We start from the raw sequence: 24,643 nt of genomic DNA, 5'->3' as shown, positions 1-24,643 counted from the left end.
TGGAGTGTTTATCTAAAGACTGTTGCTTGGTTCTTTGGTTGTGTGCAAACCCTCATTCTCTCCTATTTGTTTGTTAACCCTTCCTTCACTCCCTGGTGTTCCACTCTGCTTATGAGAGAATATTTGTATGATTGGTATTTTTCTTTATCCCTGTACATCATCTCTTATTAGTCTGGTTGGTGTATTTACATACACTACTACTCCCCACTTCTCTTGGTGGGGGAGGGAACAGATAAGGGCTGAGTCAGGAGCTCAGCAAAGTACGTGGCCCTAGCATCTTCACCATTAGAAGTAATCCAGGGCGAAGGGATAGCTAGGGTGGCCCTAGAGTTTGGTACAGGGAAGGACCTCTTGACACAAGGATATCCCACAACAGAGTCGTTACTGGCACTGGAAGAAAAATGAAGCATTTCGTGACACCTAGTAATGAATGCTGCTGGTCCCCAAAAATAGTCATCGTGCATAAAGAAACCTTTTGTGAGTGTGCAGCTTATAAAGTGGAAGGATCCCGGATAATATGGAGGGATACACATGAGGTTATTGGACACTCAGCTGAATTCTTGTTATCTCAGGAAGTTTTGGCAAGTGCTTTTCCTGCCAAAATGGTCCTGGTTTCCATTCACTTGGTTGTTGAGTAGAGTGGGGTTAGGTTAGTGATGGCAGATGATTGGGTCATTGTTTGAACTATAGGGCGGCCATCTCAAGGGGAATTAAGTTTGGGTAGCAATGGGCAGTGATGGGGTCTTTGTTTGGACCTATGGGGCTGCTGTTGTGGGGGGCAAACCTGCTTACCAGCCTCGGTAACTGGGTTGAGTAAATCCCATGTGAGCCACTGCTACCGTATAAAATGTGTACTATGGATGAGGCTTTATCTGTTCTGAAGACTGTATTCTTGCCTCTCCCCCCTCCTCCTACCTTTATATTATTGTGTCTGAATTGTTTCATAACGGCCTCTTTGTTATAAAGTGGTGAATCGCTTGCGTAAAAATATGCAAGTGGACCGTTCATGAGATAACCAGATGGTTGGCTCGGGCATTTGGCTGAACTTTTTGAGCTTTGGTGATTGTTATTTTTTATGAAGGTATTTATTAAAGTTGTGGTTTGATAAGCTTTTCATTAAATATGGTCGAACTGGCCCATCGGGGAGCAGGTAAATTCCACGGTGGGCCCCTGTGAAGGAGTGCTAATAAGCAGTACTAATTTACTTGATTCAGTATTTACAGAGAAAGGAATCAATTAATCATCCATTATGCAAACTATTTTGTTTAAGATTACATAGAAGGAAAAAAAATTTGTGTACTAGGGTCAGGTTATTTTTGATGTAGCCCTTGCCACCCCAGTCCAACACTGCCTGTGGCCAATTTCCACCACTATAAAGCACTGTCCACTTGTTCGTTTTAGTTATTAAGTGTGAACAGAAGATTTGGGTGTGACATACTGTATAATCCCATGAACTCTCAATATCACTCATTTATGAAAAGATTTCTGGAGATATATGAGCGCAGGTAGCCCCACTCAGGAATACTGCAGCCTGAAATGGTTGATACCTGGGAACAAGAGTGGGCACAAACAGAAGAAGACCCCTGTGCAGTCTAATGGCTCATCATAATGCACAATTCCACCTACTTTGGAATAAGCTGTGACCCCCAAATCTCTTGGGCCCCTGTGGGGTTGAACAAGTTACACCAATGGTATGTCCGCTCCTCCCTGGGAATGATATAGTATATGAAATTTTAACATAATACAAAGTATAGATCGATATGAGTTACAGCTTCCAAAACAACATCAAAAGTCACATACTTTTGTCACAACTTGAAACTACGCCAAAATCTTGTGGCTTTTGGTGTTTTTACACCAATCCCGGCCATCCATGGATGACGTATGGGCATGGCTTCCCGTCTAATTCTTCCAATTCACTCCACGTTAGTGGCAAAAATTGTGCCAGAAATATATGCCAGAGCCAGATTAGAAAAATATTTATGTCGGTGGCGCTCCGAGGCGCGTACCGAGGTGTGCCGAATTCATTAAGAGGCGCCCCTTACTCCAGAAGTCCCAATCATTAAGAATAGGGCGCATCATGCCAGTCTTAATGAATCGGAGCCTACGTATAGCATAGTCAGCAGGCAACATTGGCCACTTACTCAGAGTGTGTCCAGGACTTAAAGACTTCACGCAGCTCTCCATGGGCAGATTAAATAATTGCTGGACCTTTGTACGGATTATCCTAGAAGAGAGAATGACGTGTAAACTGATAGCAAGGACATGGGCACAGATGGGGTAAAGATTCAGTATGCCTCTAGATACCCAGATAGTAGTGACTTCTTGGAGCAATCAAATTCCCCTGGCCTACTATACCTTTGGCTTGTAATCTGCCCATACTTTACAACCCTCCTTGGCCTCTGCCAGCAAGTTTCCTTCTCAAAACTCCAGCAAGGCCGTGCTCCCCAAACAATACCTTCACCATCACACAGTCCTGTTCATACGTACATATGGGAGGCAGGAAAGGGTGGATGAGGGTATTTGCTGTTGAAAGGGGTTTGTGTAAGCAGGGGGGGGGGATTGAAGCTGACAAGTATAGATTAAAGGATGTAGAAAACACCCTTTGTTAACTTTTTTTACTTAAATGCATGTGTTTTAAGCTAAAAATCTTGTTTTGCAATTGGGATTCATAAACAATTTAGCTCTGTTTGCATTGTTGACCACAGAAAGAGTTAACTAAGAATCTGTCAGTGGGCTCCTCTTAGTTTATGTTCAGATTAGAAAGTTCACCTCAACATTCATGAAGTCATACAACTACTGAAAGGCGCTCAAAGTCATAAACTCTCTCATCTCAACCAGCTCACTGACAGATTCTCAGTTAGCTCATTCTTCAGCCAGCAATCGACAATGCAAAACAGAGGCTACAGAAGCAAAATATTTAATGAAAACCATTTGCAAAAAATTATTTTTAGCCAAAAATAAATGAATTTAAATAAAAAAGAACCAGCCAAGGAGGATGTCTATATCCTTTTAAAGTGTACCTGTTATTTCACTCAACAGTCTTAAAAAATGTGCATGTATTATTCAGGCTGATTTTTTTTCTCATGGCATTAGCCACATTCATACCTTTCACTTTGCCCCAATGAAATTGCACACCATCTGTCCGTACACTAGATTTCTATGGGGACTGGCATCTGCCAGTACTATATGTACTGGTACTTGACGCTTCCTTCCAGCTACTAACAGTCATACATTGCACCTCTACCAGTAATAATTAATGATATATCTCTTTTGATACCTGTTGATGGAGCTGACACTGGGCACTGTGTCATTGTCACATACACCTTCTGCCAAAAGCCGATCCCTGATCTCCCAGGCAAACATGGTCGGATTTTGCCTCTTATAATCTCCAATCTTCTCCACCACTTTGGGGGTTGCAACTTTAGGTTTGGACCCACCGATGACTCCTGGTCTGATACTGCCAGTTTCATAGTACCTACTCCAATACAAAGTAAGATATAATTACCCAAATCCATTGATCTTCTAAGCATGGTTTGTCACTAGGCGCCAGGGCTAATGTCCTACGGCCTAGAATGTGCACCATGAAAGAAGAAAAGCACATTTACAATATTGATATTCAATGAGACATATTGTATAATGATTGAATTCCGATACAGAATGGCTTGGATTGCCAATACTAGGCAGAGTGAACATTTATGCTTATGGTGTCGTAAGTGTTGTGACTTGCTGTCCTTGCTCCAACCGTTTTTGGGGGAACCTAAATTGCTTTCCTTAAGGGGGTCATAGATTGTGCGATTGACTTGCCCTAGGATACTACACTATAGATATCTGGCCCTTATGGCCTTAGAGTGCACTAGACTTATAAGCTCCCCATAGGTGACACACGTCACCAGTGTTGGACTGGGATGCCAAGGGCCCACCAGTATCATCAACTCCAGGGCCCCACTTTTCAGTGACATGCAAATATAACTTTATTCTCTTTCAAAAATTTCTATATTAATAAACTGGGTTCATTCTTACATAAGTAAGATGCCGTTTTTGACTGTACATAGTGAATCAAGTGTATTGTGCCAAGTACTGCTCAGATAAAATGCTGGTGGCCCACCGGAGAATTCTCCTGTTCTCCTGTGGGCCAGTCCGAGCGTGCATTTCATGGACTACCTTGGACTGTATATTGTTTAGACACCAGAACTAAAATATACAGAGCTGGTGCCCCTGCCGAATTCTAGAGGTTAGGCAACTACTGATCCTATTGAGTAGGTAATTGACCTTTATGGTTTTGCTCTAGAAATCATGACCTGGTCTCTGTCTGGTGGGTCAGACTATATAAATACCGAATGTGCCAAATTTGCTGTGACTGTTCCGGCATGTTTGTGGTGTCCCTAGACGAAACAAAGTGGACTTTACACAAATTAAGCCCACAAATGGGTATTTCTGGGTGGGATTTGTGGCCATCCCAAACCCAAATTCCTCAAAAAGGGGCAGATGTAGATCACCTCTGATTTGCCAAACACCAATAACTATGAGACTCCAATATGGATGCACCCAGTGGCGTAACTTGAAGCTCATGAGTCCCAAAGCAAAAGCTCTGAATGGCCCCCCAATTATTGCAAGTCTTTAATAGCATTATAGGCCAAAGGGACTTTTTGGGGCCTCCTAGGCTCCAGGGCCCTGATACGACTGCAACTCCTGCACCTATTGCAGTTACGCCCCTGCATACACCATACCAACCAAATAATACCAATGTACTTTGCCCAAATGTTCCAAACCAAATAATACTGATGTACAGCGTCTATATAATACCAACAAACCAAATACTAACATAGAAAACACAAATAATACCAATATATGGTGAACAAATAATACTAATTTACAGTGCCCAAGTATCACAAACCAAATAATGCCAAAATACAATGCCCAAATAATACCAGTAAAATACCAGTATAATACAATATACAATACCCCTGTATACTAGAGAAGACGTCTGGTCCTAACTCCTGATTATAAGGACCATCATGCACCATAGAATGCAGTTTGGAATTCCAGGACAATGTATTTCTGCCTATCAATGCCCAAGTTCGCGGTGCCATCTCTAACTATGTGATTGACTACGTCCACCTTTTATTTAGTCTTTACTCCCTATTGAACAGAAATGTGACCATAGTCTCACATGGATTAGCAATCCTAAAGTCTATTCTGTATGACTCTAGCTCACTGTCCTGCAGATGGCCGGTGACTGAAATAGGAAATAACAGGGCATGAGGTATATCTGTAGGAGTCTTTATGTAATTTTATAATGTCAAAAATATGACAGACTGGTATAAATGTTGTGAAAGTGGTTGGAATATTGTTCTAAGTCCTCCCTCAACTCCATGACAACATATTACAGCGTCTATGTAATTGTCTATGTACCGCGTCTATGTAATACCCATATGAATCACTTTAAACAGTATGTACGCCATTAATGGACTTCTGCACCAGTTAGGGGTTTGCCACTTGTCAACAAGTAGGGCATCACATCATTGATGGGTGAATCTCCCCAAATCCAAAAAAGTGTTATAGATGGAGTTGGATGAATATCATAAAATGATCTAGTTATTTCTTAAATATGATAACTAAAGCAGGACATATCTCATTGTAATGAAGGTTCCATTAGTGACGGCAGCAGTTAAGTGCCCTCTGCCCTGATGAATCCACTTGCTCTCACAACACATTAGTTGTCGCTGATATCTACGCCATTTACATTCACTAGAGGCTCAACTCAATATAGCAATGTGAAGGTCATCTGCCGATCTGCACGAGAGCCTCAAGAAAAAACGAAGACAAGCTTGCATAATGTTCATTAGATAATGGGAGATAAAGATGCCAGATATCTAAAGATGTTGAGGGTAGAAGAAAAATTGAATTGATATTTTGGTGGAGAAATCTACTTTATTGAGCTTCTTTAATCACATGTGAAGTTTTCTGCTAAATACATTTTCGGTGCTCAAGGGCCGGACTGTGCACTGTGTCTTCTCCTCCATGTCTGTGATTCCTCGGACCCCTCTGCCTGCCTCCGGTCTGTGAAGGACATGCCTCCTCTGTTTGACAATTCACCAGTGACCTGTCATTCAGGGACCGAAGCGGTAGGAGAACACAGACATGGAGAAGACCCAGTGCATAGTCCGGCCCCTGTGCAGCAAAATTTAATTAGTAGAAAACTGATTAAAGAAGAACTACAAAGCAGATTTCTTCACCAAAAGTAAGAACGTAATCAGTATTCCAGCACCGATACAGCCATGTCTTTACTATACATTGCAAAATCTTGCTGGAAGGTTCCCTTTAAGTGTCTTCTCAAAGATTGATCTTCTAGCATCTTACCTGCCCAGGATCTTGCTCACACAACCATGACTGACCCTCAGCTGCCGAGAGATGTCACATGGACGTACTCCTTGGTGTGCTAGGTCTACAATGCGCTGCCTCACTACTTCTGGAAGTGGGCGCCCATTTACAAAAGCCCCACCTAGCTGGTTTAGTCCACCATGACCTGGAGAGAAAGATAAAAACTCTGTTTTATTAGTCTAATCGTTGTACTGAACCTAAGCCCCATTAGTTCTCATATGCTTTGCCAAGCAAATATCTAGTCAAGTAATAGGCAATATCATACAATTTTCCCTGTGACTGATAGTGAGGACACTCTATTTATTAGGGGTGACTTTCTGAAAGAGAAGGATCTGTCCTATAAATTGGCGGTCTACTCTCCCGATTCACATGGGTGTATAAAGGCTCTATACAACTTCCAAGTTATTTAGAATGGGTCAGAGCTGAACAGGTTAAGTGTAGGCCCTGTATGACAGGGATTGGACCCTGAATAAAATGATTGGAGATAGGAGGTTATTGGTTTGAAAAGAAGGGCGAGGGACTAAGGGAGAGGCCATTTTAGGGGATCCTCAAGGTGAAGAGTCCCAACCACTAACCTTGGTTGAATGGATATTTACATTCCAGTTTTATATCAAAAAGTTAAATATAAGGGACACTTCAAGGATATTGACATCTTGGGTCACAGTGGCTGAGGCGGTGGAGGGGTCTTTGGAGTTGGTGTGAAAATTGGTTGGGTGGGGAATCAGGTAAATGGTTCCTTTCAGAATGGAACTAAGGAAGGCTGATCTGGCACTTAGGCTACGTTCACACTAGCGTTGTGCGCCGCTGCGTCGGCGACGCAACGCACAACGCACGCAAAAACACGGCAAAACGCACGCAAAAACGCTGCGTTTTGCGACGCATGCGTCGGTTTTTGCCGAAAATCGGACGCAAGAAAAATGCAACTTGTTGCGTTTTCTTGGTCCGACGCTTGCGGCAAAAAAGACGCATGTGTGGCACAACGCAACAAAAAAAAACGCATGCGTCCCCCATGTTAAGTATAGGGGGCGCATGACGCATGCGTCGCCGCTGCGTCGCCGACGCAAACCCGACACACATTAGCTTAACGCTAATGTGAACGTAGCCTTAGTGGGGTTCTTGATGGGGTTGGACCCAGGGAGCTGGTGCGTGTCATTATTTTAACGACCACTTGTGTGGTGCTCTCGAGTGTGGTTTTCACGGATAAGGGTAAAGATTAGTGATGAGCGAGTGTGCTTGTTACTCGGGTTTTCCGAGCATGCTCGGAAAACCCGAGTAACGAGCACACTCGCTCATCACTAGTAAAGATCATTCCATTTTTGAATAATTGATTAACGTGTGCCAGATCCGGTAGCTAAAAGGACCTCCCTCTTTCTCTTTTTCGGTAATTTGCAATGGTTATTGTTATTGTATTATTTGTTAAATAAATGGCCGATGTGACCAATTTTATCCCAAATATGGTCTCTTGCGTATGTTAAGGTCAATTGGGGTAATTGTCCCGGGAAATTTAGTAATAGGGGAAGAAGTTTTTTGAATTGCGTGAATCGGCCAGACCATGTCAACATCTATGATATAGCGCCTACAGACGTCGTAGAGTGCCAATGACTCCATTGTACCTAGCCACAGAGACACGATCAACTTCACACAGACTCTGTACGTAGGCAAGAAACTTTCACCAATCATTCATCAGATTCCACAGACTAACTGCGTACATTATTAAATAGATCGCTTTAATGAGGCTGGTTTATTTAATTTTGAAATTATTGCCAAAATTATCTTATAATCCATTTAGAAAGTTCCAACCTACAGTAATATTAAAATGAGGATTTTTGGGGGGGATAGTCCAACTCTTACTGGAGTTTTAAAATGCCTATATTAATATCAGGATTGTACAATCATTTTTACATGAATTATCAATGTATTTAATGTAGTATGCAGTTTATATTGTGGAATCTGGTGAGAGATCTGCTTTAATGGTAACTCTAATAGAAATGATGACTATATACAACCTAGAATGTTAAATATCTTGCCTGATCTACTGTATTTCATACTGACGTCTTCATAAATGTTTCACTTAATATATAAAAGAGGAGCAGTGTTGGAAATCCCACCAGTAAATTATGTTTGCAGGGGTTACTACAGATCTTTCTTTGGTGGAAAGGTGTAATAAGGCTCACTAAGTCGTAGTTGTAGTGATAACTGATATGAATTGGGTCCTCATTGCTTCTGGCATCACTGTTAAGGGTGACTATAAAAATAAATCAGATCCTTTGGCCATTATTGGTCTAAATGTCCATTTTCACCAGGGATCTGTTTTTCTCATATGAGCATTTTTCTTTCTGATTTGGCAGTTTTTTTTATGGTTTTTAAAATGTCTTTTTTATTAACTGTCATTTTGCTGTTGTGCTTTTTTCACTGTACTAAATAATGAAATAAAATAATAATAAAAATAATAATAATATAATACATTAAAATAATAATACAAACAATAAAATAATAAGAATTAAAAAATGTGTCAAAACATTCCAAAAGTTGTCCGGACGTCTTTTGAGCTTTACCATTGACTTTTATGGGAAAGTACAGAGCCCCTTCCGAGTGGAAAGCGCCAGAAAAATGGACATCACTTCTTTTAACCAATTGGCGTTTTTTAAAACTGAAGATGTTCATTAACCTCAACATATGAACAAGGGTTTTTTTTCGTAGAAATTAATGTTTATTCTTTTGAATGGTTTCTAATATATTTTTCAGGCGGTTTTCATGGCGGAATCCACCTAAAAATGACATTGTGTGCATACACCCATTGTAAGAACAAGTTATAACCTATCGGCAGGATCGGTGGGAACTGATTGATCGGTGGGGGTCTGACTGCTGGGACCTGCACTGATCGGTGGGGGTCCGACTGCTGGGACCTGCACTGATCGGTTGGGGTCCGTCTGCTGGGACCTGCACCGATTGGCAGAATGAGACATTTTTACCCCCTTTCAGCCACTTTTATCCCTGTTAGAATGGCGGGGAAGAGTGCATGCCTTACTGCCGCTCTCTTCATTCTCTATGGGGCTGCCAGAAGCCGAGCGCAGTGTTCAGCAGCCCAATGGGGTGTGAATGGAGTGGCGGTAGAACATGCATAATACTGCTCCAATCTAATGTTCTGTCTATCAATGCGGGTCCCAGTGGATAGGTGATAACTTTGTTTTCACTTGTCAACCCATTTAAAGGGGTTGTCCGGCCTTGGGGTACCAGTCTGCAGTCACTCTATGTTACTGCACCCTGAGGCCACTGACAGTGTTAACAGCATAGCAGACAATGTGGCCCACGACTGGACCAGCCTATCTTGCATTTGCCATAATTGCCAGATGGCCAGTCCGGCCCTGTCGGGAATGGTGGGGACGTGATCTCAAGTATGCGATGTGCATACACGTGGTCACATGCCGACTAGACGTGCACGGCCTCGCTCAATGCAAGCACGTTTAGTCAGAATGTGACTGGAATTATGTACATTGTGTACCTACCACTTCCGGTATCGGCACTGGAGAATCCTCACAGTGTGCACTGCAAGGATTCACAAGTCTGCAGTCACATAGAGTGACGGCAGACTTGTACCCCAAGGCCGGACAACCTCTTTAAGGATTTGACAAGTGAAAATAAGTTATCTGCTGTTACCCGCACCGATAGGCAGAACAGGGAACTTTTATCCCTATGCATATATTCGTCAGCCACTCAATCCCAAGCAGTTGTCCCTTGTCCAAGGCTGGACCACCCCTTAAAGGCAGGACAGCCCCTTTAAGGTTGGAAGAGCTGATCTCTTTTCACTGTAAACATGAAGTTCACACCAAGCTTACTCCTTTCTCCTGAAAAGTTTCACATGTACTCCCACCAAAATGAGTGTGCATGTGTATGGAGGGGACGAAAGAATAGCTGAGGCGTTAATAAATGTTCTGCCACCAGTTGGATAACTTTAGGCTTGGGATTGAGGCCCAGCAAAATATGTTTGTAGTAATTTTCATGACCAACCCTGCCACTGAAAACAATGACAGCATTTACTGTCATGTTATCAATCATTTCATTGCTTTTCAATACACTTTTTTTTCCAGTATAAGGGCTGCACTCTTGTTGCTATGGCCACTTTTCCATTCAATAGGTGCCCGTAGAAACCAATCATATCAATGATTTCACATGCTATCCTGTAATGGTTGGTTGCTAGGGGCAACTGCTTTCATCTTTAGTTATATTATGAAAGTCACCGTGGAGGGGGAAGGGGGCAGATTTATGAAACTGAAAGAAAAACTGTCTGTTGCCCACAGCAACCAATCCTAGTGCAGCTTTCATTTTGTTTTATGCTCTTGAAAAATGCAAGCTGCACTGTGATTGGTTGCTCATAACGTGGCTCATGGCTGTGGTCGGCCAGGTGTGTGGCATAGACTATGGCATATGTGGCATGAATAGAATGAACCGCTGACCTATGTGCAGTGAGCTGAAGGTTCCTGTGCAGCCTCTCTCTGTGATGAGCTCTGTGGACAAACGTATTGTTTAGAAACAGCAAAACCCAGTTAAATAAAGTTAAGACAAAATAGAGGATGGGAATCATTGTAATAGGCCGTTATTATCATACATGTAAACAACAGGATCGCGTCGTCAGCGCCTCGTACCTCAGTGAGGCTCCTACTAAACTGATACGTACACTTCCACTCTAATATATAAGAATAACTTACCATTTGTATATATATATACAGTATATATACATTTTTATTATTTTTTTTTTGCACAATTCAGGGCTAACGTGTGACATTTTAAAGCTTATTAAAAGGATAGTGTGACTTTTTCAAAAAGTCAAAAATAAGCATCTTTGATTTTGCAACAAATCATCAAATATTGTTCGCCCATTTTGATGAATCGGGGTATATGTCTATGCAAAGTTACATTTTGCGCTATGTATAGCTTACCTGTAAAAATAAAACTGACAGCATTAACAGCATTATAGGAGAATATTAACAAGCTTGTTTTTGACGGCAGCTAGCAGAATTGTGAATGCAGCTCTGGGCTATTATTTTCATTATTAATAATAATAATAAAATAAAATTATAAGATGTCAACTGGTGATTTACAGTGAGGTACAAAACAGCTAAAAGGGCAATACAAGTACAACATCAAAAGTAAACATGGTGCCATCGTGGAGAGATACCCGTCCATATAATCTTTTCATTAATTAAGATAGTAACAAAGTGTTAATTAAGTATTATAAAGCAGTAGTCTCTGATCAGAAGCCCTCAATCTTTTCTTGCATCCACAGATCTATATTACGTACCCACTCTCTATACCGCCATATGGTGCCACCACAAGACAATGTATTCCCACGTGAAGAATACAGCCTATAATATGCTACATATATTTTTCTCATGGACAGTATGAGCCATTACTATGGGTGCCATATTAAGGATTCATAAAATCGGGATTTATAATAAGGCAGTGGAGGTAAGACCTTAGGAGGAGACATCTCTGTCTCTGGACGGTATCCTGTACAAAAATGACTGAAGATTCTGTGGATCGAACTCCAGATGTTGCCCTGATACGACGGCTATGTGAATGACACCAGACGGCGTCAACATTCAGCATCTGGTTATTAAATCTCTTATACGAGTGCTGCAAATCAGGATCAATTAAGCCGGAGAGGAGTGGCATCGAAGGATCAGGAATATTTCAGGACTATTTTTTTAACATTTTGTAACGTGTGGAACTATGTATTTTTAAAGGGCAACTCCATAGAGAAAACCACTCCTCCCCTATCTGTTCGTAGCTTCCATTTCATATAGATCCTACAGAACTCTGCCAAATCCATCATTGGCGGACACCACCTATGGTGACGGACCCCGTTGATCCCTAATGAGGTACGTCGGGGCTCATGTTGGTTATTGTCGCTTTGATGGGAAGAATAGTGCTGAATGCATTTCTATCATTACCGTCAAATCTCCAAGACTACAGTGCAAATACAGCTTCTCATGGCAGTATGAACAGGTCTAAGGGTATGTGCACACATTGCGGAAAGGTGTGTTGATTTTTCTGCACTGATTTTGGTAAATCTGCCGGAAATCCGCACTGCGGATTTACTGCGGAATTACCTCGGATTTACCGCGGTTTTTTCGCTGTTTTTGTGCCAATTCCACCTGCGGTTTTACACCTGCGGATTCCTATTATGGAGCAGGTGTAAACTGCTGCGGAATCCGCACAAAGAATTGACATGCTGCGGAATAAACAACGCTACGTTTCCGCGCGTTTTTTTCTGCAGCATGTGCACTGCGGATTTTGTTTTCCATAGGTTTACATGGTACTGTAAACTCATGGAAAACTGCTGCGAATCTTCAGTGGCCAATCCACTGCTGATCCGCACCAAAATCCGCAACATGCGCACACAGCCTAACATTTCTATCATTACAGTCCAGTTTGTCAAGACCACAGTCCAATCGGCCAAGACTACAGTGCAAATACAGCCTGTACTGGCAGTGTGAACAGGGTCTAACATTTCTATCATTACAATCCAATCTGCCAAGACTACAGCGCAAATACAGCCTCTAATAGCAGTGTGAACAGGGTCTAACACTTCTATCATTACAGTCCAATCTTCCAAGACTACAGTGCAAATACAGCCTCTAATGGCAGTGTGAACAGGGTACATTTCTATCATTACTGTTCAATCTGCCAAGACTACAGTGCAAATACAGCCTCTAATGGCAATGTGAACAGGGTCTAACACTTCTATCATTACAGTCCAATCTGCCAAGACTACAGTGCAAATACAGCCTCTAATGGCAGTGTGAACAGGGTCTAACATTTCTATCATTACTGTTCAATCTGCCAAGACTACAGTGCAAATACAGCCTCTAATGGCAGTGTGAACAGGATCTAACACTTCTATCATTACAGTCCAATCTACCAAGACTACAGTGCAAATACAGCCTCTAATGGCAGTGTGAACAGGGTCTAACATTTCTATCATTACAGTCCAATCTACCAAGACTACAGTGCAAATACAGCCTCTAATGGCAGTGTGAACAGGATCTAACACTTCTATCATTACAGTCCAATCTACCAAGACTACAGTGCAAATACAGCCTCTAATTTCTATCATTACTGTTCAATCTGCCAAGACTACAGTGCAAATACAGCCTCTAATGGCAGTGTGAACAGGGTCTTAATAACACTTCTACCATTACAGTCCAATCTGCCAAGACTACAGCCCAAATGGCAATGTGAACAGTGTCAAATTGGCTATGCACATGCACGTGTTTTATCAGTGTTTTTCACTACATGCCAGTACTTTTTTGCACACTGCAAGTGAGTCACGCATCAAACTCGCCCATTCAAATCCGCAATGGCTCCTTGAAAAAACTGGGCAGCACTTGGATGCCATCTGTTTTTTAATATTTATTTTTTATTTTTTTTGCAAACCAGAATAAAGGATAGATTGTGAGTCCCGATGGGGACAGCAATGATAATATATGTAAAGCGCTGCAGAATATGATAGCGCTATATAAGCATAATAAATAACTAAATAAAGATGCAATGCTGAAAATCCAATCCAGCACATGTGTTTTTTTTCTCAATGTGAATGAGGCCTTACCATACCATATAAAAGGCCATTCACAGGTGACCATACTAATATACAAGCAAAGGCGATACAGGGTCACACTGGTCAATAGTGACAAAAAATGATTATTTTTACTGTTCATAGATGTAAACGTGACCACTATTCGAAAAAAAAGCATGGTTTTTTTTGTGTTTTTTTTTGGTTTTTTTTTAAGGAAAACCTTTAGGCGAATAATAAAAATCATTTTTATGCAAAAAGAGAAGGTTACCCAATTCAAAAACCAGCCGATCATTAAACTGATTTCACACTCCACAGTTTCTTATTTCGAGTCATTTTCACGGCATTTTGGGTTTGTGCATTTTATTTTTTACATTTCATTTTTTTTGCCAAAATATCGCGGCAAGTTATTACCTTAAAATTTATAGGGAAATAGAAAACAGCCTTCATATTGATATAAAGGCTTTTCATGGCATGTGTTTCCTACAGGCGGCAGTCTGGGTATCGTGGTTTTTATCTGGCATTTTTATTAAGCTTTATAGACTTAAAATATTAGCAAAAAAATGTGTTTTAAATAATGCAAAAAAAAAAAAAAACTCAAAAACGAAATGTGTATGATGACATTAAGGCTATGTTCGCACGTTACGTTTTTGCAGTGTTTTTTTGGGGGTAGTGCAAAAAAAAACAAAAACCTTTTGGTGCCAAAAACCTAATGAAGTTGAATCCAATTATTTTTGTATGCACTAAACTTTATCAGCATCACAAAACACAAATGTATCTGGACAAAAACGCAGCAATAAGCACGCAGCAACAACTAAACAAAGAATGAAGAAAAAGCGAAAGCAAAACCTGTTTTGTGCAAGCAGCTTATAAAAAAGTTGCAAAAACACAGCGTGTGAACATAGCCCAAATCATGTCTCTGAAAAAAATGCTTTCTATAATGGTTTATAGGGCTCCCCAGTCACCTATCTGACCAATGGGCAGCCTCATCTGAGAGGACAAAAGTGCTGATAGTGGACTGACAGCAGAGACCCTCCCAGGGCAGCTCAGCCCACTCACCCGATCCTGGTAAGACTGGCACAGCAAATGACAAATAAACACCAACATTCCTGTACAAACGCTATAAAAACGCTTGACATTCATTGTGGGGTGTTTTTTTTTTTTACAAGTGTGAACAAGCACTTTTTGTGCATTGACTGTTTTTTTCTGGAGGTTTGATTCTTGATCTGATCATTTTTTAACTGTTGATCTCTCTAAATCGATCTGTGGTCGGCTTAATCTGTTGCAGTCTCTCTAAATCGATCTGTGGTCGGCTTAATCTGTACCTCTCTCTCTAAATCGATCTGTGGTCGGCTTAATCAGTTGCAATCTCTTTATATCAATATGTGGTCGGCACAATCTGTTGCAATCTCTCCAAATCGATCTGTGGTCGGTTTAATCTGTTGCAATTTCTATATATCGATCTGTGTTCAGTTTAATCTGTTTCTCTCTAAATCGATCTGTTGCAATCTCTTTAAATCGATCTGTGATCGGTTTAATTTGATGCAATCTCTTTATATCGATCTGTTGCAATCTCTATAAATCCATGTGTGAGAGGCTTAATCTGTTGTAGCCCCTTCTATACTATAAGAGGTTGTTATGTTATTTCTGCTCTTTCTTTAACCATGCAGAGTATCGGCCAAAATTACAGTTGAACGACCGATCTGTGTCTAGATTGCCACTTTTCCATTGTCACATGTGTTACCATTGCTCTAGTTTCTATGTGTGATGACAGCACTGATGGGAAACAATCGTTCTCTCTTTTATCGTTTGATCATCTATTTAGTAAATACTAGCTAAAGTCAATGGCTGTTTAGATTGTGCGATTACATGAAGCCGATCTCCCCTTCCATCCACTATCCTCTGAAGTCAGAGATTGCCGCTGCTTTTATACATATTGATTGCGGGGATTCCGACCAGAATAACTCGGAATTCTCCAGAAAACTTTACTCTCTCTTCTCTCCATAACCACAATGTCGGGAGACGATTAGTGCGCGATCTGTCAGATATTGCTGCAAGATAAGCGATCTGTCCACTGAATATCCTGGATTTGCTAGATTTTCCAACTCATCATCTAAAATCCCCTGATCTGTCAAAAATCTCACTCTATAATACAATAATACACACACCAAACTGGCAAAATAACAATAATATATAGAGAGAGAAGATGAAAATCTAATTATATAGACAATGCGATGTCCATGATGTTTGCAGTGTAAGATATCCACAGTATTTATCTATCATCTCTCTCTCTCTCTCTCTCTCTCTCTCTCTCTCTCTCTCTCTCTCTCTCTCTCTCTCTATATATATATATTGCTGAAAGATAAATAAATATAAGTGAAATAAAAAAAACCCAGAAACAAATTCTACTGACTGGCGATAAGGAAGCCAAAATTACAATACTTCTAGAATTACCAGAAAATTGTAGTGTAGTTATGTCATGAAGTGCTGCTAGAAATATCAAAGAAGTCCCTAATGCCTGTAAAATAGATAGATGGATAGACAATGGCTAAATAGATAGATGGATAGATACATGATAGATAGATAGATAGATAGATAGATAGATAGATAGATAGATAGATAATAGCTAGACAGAGATATTAGATATATAGATAATAGATAGATAGATAGATAGATAGATAGATAATAGATAGATAGATAGATAGATAGATAGATAGTGATATTAGATAGATAGATAGATAGATAGATAGATAGATAGATAGATACATGATAGATAGATTATAGATAGATAATAGATAGATAGATAATAGATAGATAGATAGATACATGATAGATAGATAGTAGATAGATAACAGGTAGATAGATAATAGATAGATAATAGTAGATAATAGATGATAGATTAATAGATAGATAGACAGATAGATAGATAATACATAGATAGACAGATAGATAGATAATACATAGATAGACAGATAGATAGATAATACATAGATAGATAATAGATGATAGATTAATAGATATATAGATGGATAGATAGATAGATGATAGATAATACATAGATAATAGATAGATAATAGATAGATAATAGATAGATAGATAGATAGATAGATATGAGATTGACCGATTATAGAAGGATACTTTAGATAGATAAATAGGAGATATAGTAATTTCACACATGAAACAATTGGAGCATATCTACAATATTTCTTGTTTCTATATGTTCAAAATACTTTTAGTTATCCCAATCAATCATAAGATAAAGTTAGAATAGATATACAGAAAGAGAAGAGAGACAGTAAATTACACAGTTTAATTTTGTACAAAAAAAAAAATCAGTCAAACATTTTTGTAGTGCAATTGAATCAGAGGAAAAAAAGTAAAAAGCGCAGACTGCTGCATTTTTTTAAATTTCCAAGCTTTGTAATTAAAACATATAATTAACGACCTAATATCTCGTTATCTAACCTTATGATTGTGTGGTTCTATATATATGCCAATACACATCAGATACATCATATATATACAGGAATCTCAGGAATGATGATCGCATGCTAATAATTACACGAACATAACAATCCTATTATACCTCCCATATAGCCCATCCATATGCACTATGCATCTATCTATCTATCTATCTATCTATCTATCTATCTATCTATCTATCTATCTATATATCTATCTATCTACATATAGATGGGATATGTGGGAGATATAATATGATTGCTATTTTAGTGTAATTATTAGCATGCGATCATCATTTCTGAGACTTCTGGGCTCAGATGTCAGGATAGAATCTCTCCATCCCATCCTATAATAGGAATAGACAGTCATTATTAGAAAGGCTTCTCCCTCTTGTCAGCTGTAACTTTAGATCCACACAGATAATAAAAATCTCCACTTTAAAAGGAAGAAACTAAATCCACATAGTTGAGATGACAAGAAAACAATGTTCTCCTCCCTGATCCCCCCTGAAGCTGCATCCATCACAGGGGCTGTTAATGTGTCACACAAGGGGATGGGGGAAGACAGTCATCAGCCCAAATTATCTGCTAATTAACTTGTATTCAGATGTATGCAGGACTGTCCTCCCAGCAAGCACAGAACACCAGAACCAGCAGCCATGGATATATATGTATATATACTACCAGGCAATGGCCTGACCAGAGAGCACAGAGGCTGTCTATGATATGATGGTGGAATAACAATAACAAAAAATAATCATATGCAATACATATAATAATTCGAATATTTATTTGTAGCAGGGAAATGGAAAAATAAATGATGCAAGAATAACAATATATTCTGCATTAATCATAGTTCACAAAGTATTATTAATATTCTTTTGGTATCAATTATTAAATATTAACATATGAATAATCTTTAACAATAGCAATATTTATATGAATATTGGCAATATTAAAATTAATAACAATGATGATTACAATAATAATAATAATAATAATTATTATTATTATAAATAATGTTACAGCAACTGTATAGATATTAGTAGTGTAAAAAGAAAATAATATGTATGGGTATATGAAAGTCTTAATGGGAATTAATGATTTTTAATAACAGTGTAATCATGATATTAATAATAAACACATGATCAAATGTTAGCAATACCACTACTTACACTAAAACATTGATCGAGATGATAAATGTAATAAGGGCAATAATTCATATCATATCAATATCATATCAATCAATCTAGAAATGACACCATTACTGTAGGATTCCTACAATTGTCGGTAGTAATAATAATAATGTATTTACAATATTGTTAGAATAATCATTCATAATAAGAGTAACAACAGCAACATTGTATTATTTGGGCTTTTTGCTCTTTGATGTATAAGCCCAGGTCTACACAACACGTATCTCATACACAATATATTGAATTATTCCTTATTATCACTGGTCGCTCTGCTTTCCTATAAATTCTGCTGGTTAGATTATAGTGAGTAATGACTGATCATTGAATGGTCATTACAGAAAGTCGGGGTGCACTGTAAATAACAGAGGAGCACAGCTTCCTAACCATGGACATGCAGTCAGCTCAGGGATAGAGGCTTCATTATAAGGACACAGAAACAGCCAAACTAGGAAACTGATATCTTTATATCCAGCACCAGGACCATCAGTAATGGAGGGGGCAATATAGTGCTGCACAATCATCAATGACACCCTGCTATACACTGACACCACTTGTAACCAGTTTGGGTGCTGGATAGATAGATATAATAAACAGACAGATAGATAGATAGATAGATAGATAGATAGATAGATAGATAGATAGATAGATAGATAGATAGATAGAATAAATAGATAGATATAATAGATAGATAGATATAATAAATAGATAGATATAATAGATAGATAGATAGATAGATAGATAGATAGATAGATAGATAGATAGATAGATAGATAATAGATAGATGATAGATAGATGATAGATAGATAGATAGATAGATAGATAGATAGATAAATATATTAGATAGATAATAGATAGAACATAGATAGATGATAGATAGATAGATAGATAGATAGATAGATATAATAAATAGTTAGATAGATATAATAGATAGAATAGATAGATAATAGATAGATAGATAGATATATTAGATAGATAATAGATAGATAGATAGATAGATATAATAAATAGATAGATGATGGATAGATATAATAAATAGATAGATAGATATATGACAGATAGATATAATACATGATAAATAAATATGGTAGTGAATAAATCACAGATAATTATGCATTGACTGATACACAGATAATGGAGAGATGCAGAATATTAGACAGATCGGAGATAGCTATGTCTATAGATAAAGACCAGATACTAGAAGGATAGATTGGCAGAGTGTGGATGACAGATCAGGTCACAGCTCGCACATGTCCCGGTACAATCATAGACTATGATGGACCCTTCCCACAGGCTCCTGTGACAGCACCAGCACCAGCCATGTCCCACAGTGTCAGCAGCCATGATTGCACCTGTCCTTGCACTGACTGGGGCTGGGGGGCTCCACTCTGACACAGGAGACAGATTGTCAGCTCCTCAGCCAACACTGAGCTTCCATCCTGCCGACCACCTCCATAGCGGCTGCCCCGCACTGACCGCTGCTAGCAGTCACATGGTGGGGAATCAGTGAGGATCGGTCGCAGTCCCCCTGATGAGCCCGGAGCACTGAGTGCATGTGCTCAGCACTTACCGGATCTGATGCTGTTGTGGGGCATGCTGCCTGCTCCGTGTCCTCTGTCACCGGCGGATTCCTCTGTGCCCAGCAGTCCTGGAGGAGACTGACCTGCAGAGGAGACACCGGTCACTCACCGAGGAAGGGGGGAGATGGGACCCCAGACAATACACCGACCACAACCCTCATCTAAAGCAGGAACACATCTACTGGAGACATGGCATGGGGGCAGACATAGAGAGATCGATAGAGAGATATGTGATAGATAAATAGAAGATAGATAATAGATAATAGATAGGTAATGGATAGATAGATAGATAGATAGATAGATAGATAGATAGGTAATAGATAGATAGATAGATAGATAGATAGATAGATAGATAGATAATAGATAGATAGATAGGTAATAGATAGATAGATAGATAGATAGATAGATAGATAATAGACAGATAACAGATAGATAATAGATAGATAGATAATAGATAGATGATAGATAATAGATAGATAATGGATAGATGATAGTTGGAGATAGATAGAAGATAGATTACATAAAATATATAGATAAATATAGATTAACTATACTAGATAAATGGATAACAGAAAATCTACAGTATGTAAATAAATAACAACTACATATTACATAAAGTAGGTAAATAGATGTTAGATACAGTTGTTAGATAGATAAATAGATGATACATAATAGATACTAGATATGAGACAGATAGATAGATGATAGATAGACAGATAGATAATAGATAGATAATAGATGATAGATAGATAGATAGATAGATAGATAGATAGATAGATAGATAGATAGATAGATAGATAATGTCTTAGATTGAGAAGGAAGGGGCAGATGGAAGCATTTCTACAGACAGATGACAGAGGTGGATGTAGTCTCAGGAGGATGTGAGGAGCAGACACTACCCAGGCAGTGGGATGAGGAGATGTCAGCTCTCTACCTTGTCTCTGGAGGACCTGTCCTCACCCTTACACTTTGCTGGAAGTTTGTCCTCTTACAATAGGATGTGAGGAGGAGGATTTATCCCATGGAGGGGGTCTCTGGCATGTCTGGCACAGGACACAGGGCAGGGATTGGCTGCAGGTGTTCCAGGGCGGCTGGGAGGTGGGATCTGCACATGGATGGATGATTCCCAGATTCCTGGAGACCCCAGCATCTGATAGAGCCAGGGAATGTTGTCTCCTGATAGTGGGGACATGGTGATGGGGCTGATACTGTCACTACCTCCATGGTGTCTTCCCAGGAGCACATCCTCTTTGTGTATTGCACAGTGCATAGATACAGAGAACTCCTGGCAGGTCCCATAGGGCAGAATGGCAGTCAGTGATGTGTTCATTGGTTCCTCTTCTAGTTTAAAGGGCAACTGTCTTTTAATTCTATTATGTCTCTATCTGGAGACCCCCTTCAGCTGTGTCCATATGAGACGTTCTGGCTCTTATTTATATTCTATTATTTTAGGTGAAAAAATAAAAAATAAAAAAATAGATTATTATCTTATTCATCTGAAGAGGGGATGCAGAAATCCATGTTCTTGCAGCCAAAAATCCTTTATGGTGTTTGCTTTCTCCTGTCTGATCATTTGTTGCCCTGGAGATAAGCAGCCATTGCATCTTGCAGCCACTTATCTCCCGTTTCACTAGTGAAATAAACCCTATGGAGCAGCCTATATGAGCTTGTACTGTATGTCTATGGGGACCTGCACTGTTTTTAGTCTGTAGGGGCAACTTTTCCCTTTGGAGTGTGGGAGGAAACCCGAGACCCCGGAGGAAACCGACGCAAACACGGGGAGAACATACAAACTCCTTGCAGACGTTGTCCTTGGTGGGATTTGAACCCAGGACCCCAGCGCTGCGCAGCACCAGTGCTTACCACTTAGGTGGTCCTAAGAATTAGGGCCACCATGCTGCCCTAATTCTGCCCTTTATTCTGTGCACAATTACATTGATGACAAATTTATACATTTTTTTGTTCTACCATTTTAAAATAAAGTAAGAAAACTAAAATAAAAAAGTGTTGTGTACCGCCATATTCTGCCACCCATTACTTTTTACTTTTTTAGTGATTGACCCATGAAAGCACTTTTTTTTGGGGGGGGGGGGGGACGAGCTGTAGTTTTTATTGATACCATTTTGCTGTAAATATGATGTTTTGATCACGTTTTATTCCATTCTTTTTGTAGGTGTGCACTACTTGTGCCGCCATATAGTGACCTAGAATACCTTTGCAATATTGTGGAATTACAGGGTCAGATTATTAGATTGTGAGCCCCATGGATGACCAGGACAGGGCCGGATTATTAGATTATGAGCCCCATGGATGACCAGGACAGGGCCAGATACTTAGATTGTGAGCCCCATGGATGACCAGGACAGGGCCAGATACTTAGATTGTGAACCCCATGGATGACCAGGACAAGGCCAGATACTTAGATTGTGAACCCCATGGATGACCAGGACAGGGCCAGATAATTAGATTGTGAGCCCCATGGATGACCAGGACAGGGCCAGATACTTAGATTATGAGCCCCATGGATGACCAGGACAGGGCCAGATACTTAGATTGTGAGCCCCATGGATGACCAGGACAGGGCCAGATACTTAGATTGTGAACCCCATGGATGACCAGGACAAGGCCAGATACTTAGATTGTGAACCCCATGGATGACCAGGACAGGGCCAGATACTTAGATTGTGAGCCCCATGGATGACCAGGACAGGGCCAGATACTTAGATTGTGAACCCCATGGATAACCAGGTCAGGGCCGGATATTTAGATTGTGAGCCCCATGGATGACCAGGTCAGGGCCGGATATTTAGATTGTGAGCCCCATGGATGAGCAGGACAGGGCCGGATATTTAGATTGTGAGCCCCATGGATGACCAGGACAGGGCGGGATATTTAGATTGTGAGCCCCATGGATGACCAGGACAGGGCCGGATTATTAGATTATGAGCCCCATGGATGACCAGGACAGGGCCAGATAATTAGATTGTGAGCCCCATGGATGACCAGGACAGGGCCAGATACTTAGATTGTGAACCCCATGGATAACCAGGTCAGGGCCGGATATTTAGATTGTGAGCCCCATGGATTACCAGGTCAGGGCCGGATATTTAGATTGTGAGCCCCATGGATGACCAGGACAGAGCCGGATATTTAGATTGTGAGCCCCATGGATGACCAGGACAGGGCCGGATATTTAGATTGTGAGCCCCATGGATGACCAGGACAGGGCTGGATATTTAGATTGTGAGCCCCATGGATGACCAGTTCAGGGCCGGATATTTAGATTGTGAGCCCCATGGATGACCAGGTCAGGGTCGGATATTTAGATTGTGAGCCCCATGGATGACCAGGACAGGGCCAGATAATTAGATTGTGAGCCCCATGGATGACAATGACAGGGCCAGATAATTAGATTGTGAGCCCCATGGATGACCAGGACAGGGCCAGATAATTAGATTGTGAGCCCCATGGATGACCAGGACAGGGCCAAATACTTAGATTGTGAGCCCCATGGATGACCAGGACAGGGCCAGATACTTAGATTGTGAGCCCCATGGATAACCAGGTCAGGGCCGGATATTTAGATTGTGAGCCCCATGGATGACCAGGACAGGGCCGGATATTTAGATTGTGAGCCCCATGGATGACCAGGTCAGGGCCGGATATTTAGATTGTGAGCCCCATGGATGACCAGGACAGGGCCAGATAATTAGATTGCGAGCCCTATGGATGACCAGGACAGGGCTGGATATTTAGATTGTGAGCCCCATGGATGACCAGGACAGGGCCAGATAATTAGATTGTGAGCCCCATGGATGACCAGGACAGGGCCGGATATTTAGATTGTGAGCCCCATGGATGACCAGGACAGGGCCACATAATTAGATTGTGAGCCCCATGGATGACCAGGACAGGGCCGGATTTTTAGATTGTGAGCCCCATGGATGACAAGGACAGGGCCGGATATTTAGATTGTGAGCCCCATGGATGACCAGGACAGGGCCGGATATTTAGATTGTGAGCCCCATGGATGACCAGGACAGGGCCACATAATTAGATTGTGAGCCCCATGGATGACAAGGACAGGGCCGGATATTTAGATTGTGAGCCCCATGGATGACCAGGACAGGGCCACATAATTAGATTGTGAGCCCAATGGATGACCAGGACAGGGCTGGATATTTAGATTGTGAGCCCCATGGATGACAAGGACAGGGCTGGATATTTAGATTGTGAGCCCCATGGATGACCAGAACAGGGCCAGATACTTAGATTGTGAGCCCCATGGATGACCAGAACAGGGCCAGATACTTAGATTGTGAGCCCCATGGATGACCAGTACAGGGCTGGATATTTAGACTGTGAGCCCCATGGATGACCAGGACAGGGCTGGATATTTAGATTGTGAGCCCCATGGATGACAAGGACAGGGCTGGATATTTAGATTGTGAGCCC

General features: G+C 40.5%; 1 protein-coding gene across 4 annotated transcripts in view; it reads right to left on the bottom strand.

The window, feature by feature from the left end:
- PAX8 (paired box 8) overlaps positions 1–21,270 on the bottom strand; it is a 43,863-nt gene extending 22,593 nt beyond the window's left edge. For 2 of the 4 annotated variants that reach the window (XM_077262671.1, XM_077262674.1), the window contains exons 1-6: positions 21,123–21,268; positions 20,179–20,271; positions 10,836–10,886; positions 6,361–6,526; positions 3,278–3,475; positions 2,142–2,224 (exon numbers count right to left, since the gene is read on the bottom strand). In XM_077262671.1, the coding sequence (XP_077118786.1) occupies positions 2,142–2,224; positions 3,278–3,475; positions 6,361–6,526; positions 10,836–10,886; positions 20,179–20,203 (523 nt within the window). In that variant the 5' untranslated portion in view covers positions 20,204–20,271; positions 21,123–21,268. Of the gene's footprint in view, positions 1–2,141; positions 2,225–3,277; positions 3,479–6,360; positions 6,527–10,835; positions 10,887–20,178; positions 20,272–21,122 lie in introns of all 4 variants that reach the window. The other 2 variants (XM_077262673.1, XM_077262672.1) reach the window with 2 other exon arrangements.
- Positions 21,271–24,643: the final 3,373 nt, after the last annotated feature.

Source organism: Ranitomeya variabilis, chromosome 5 (assembly GCF_051348905.1).
Source record: "Ranitomeya variabilis isolate aRanVar5 chromosome 5, aRanVar5.hap1, whole genome shotgun sequence".
Classification (NCBI taxonomy): Eukaryota; Metazoa; Chordata; class Amphibia; order Anura; family Dendrobatidae; genus Ranitomeya; species Ranitomeya variabilis.
This window is presented reverse-complemented; position numbering and strand designations above follow the sequence as displayed.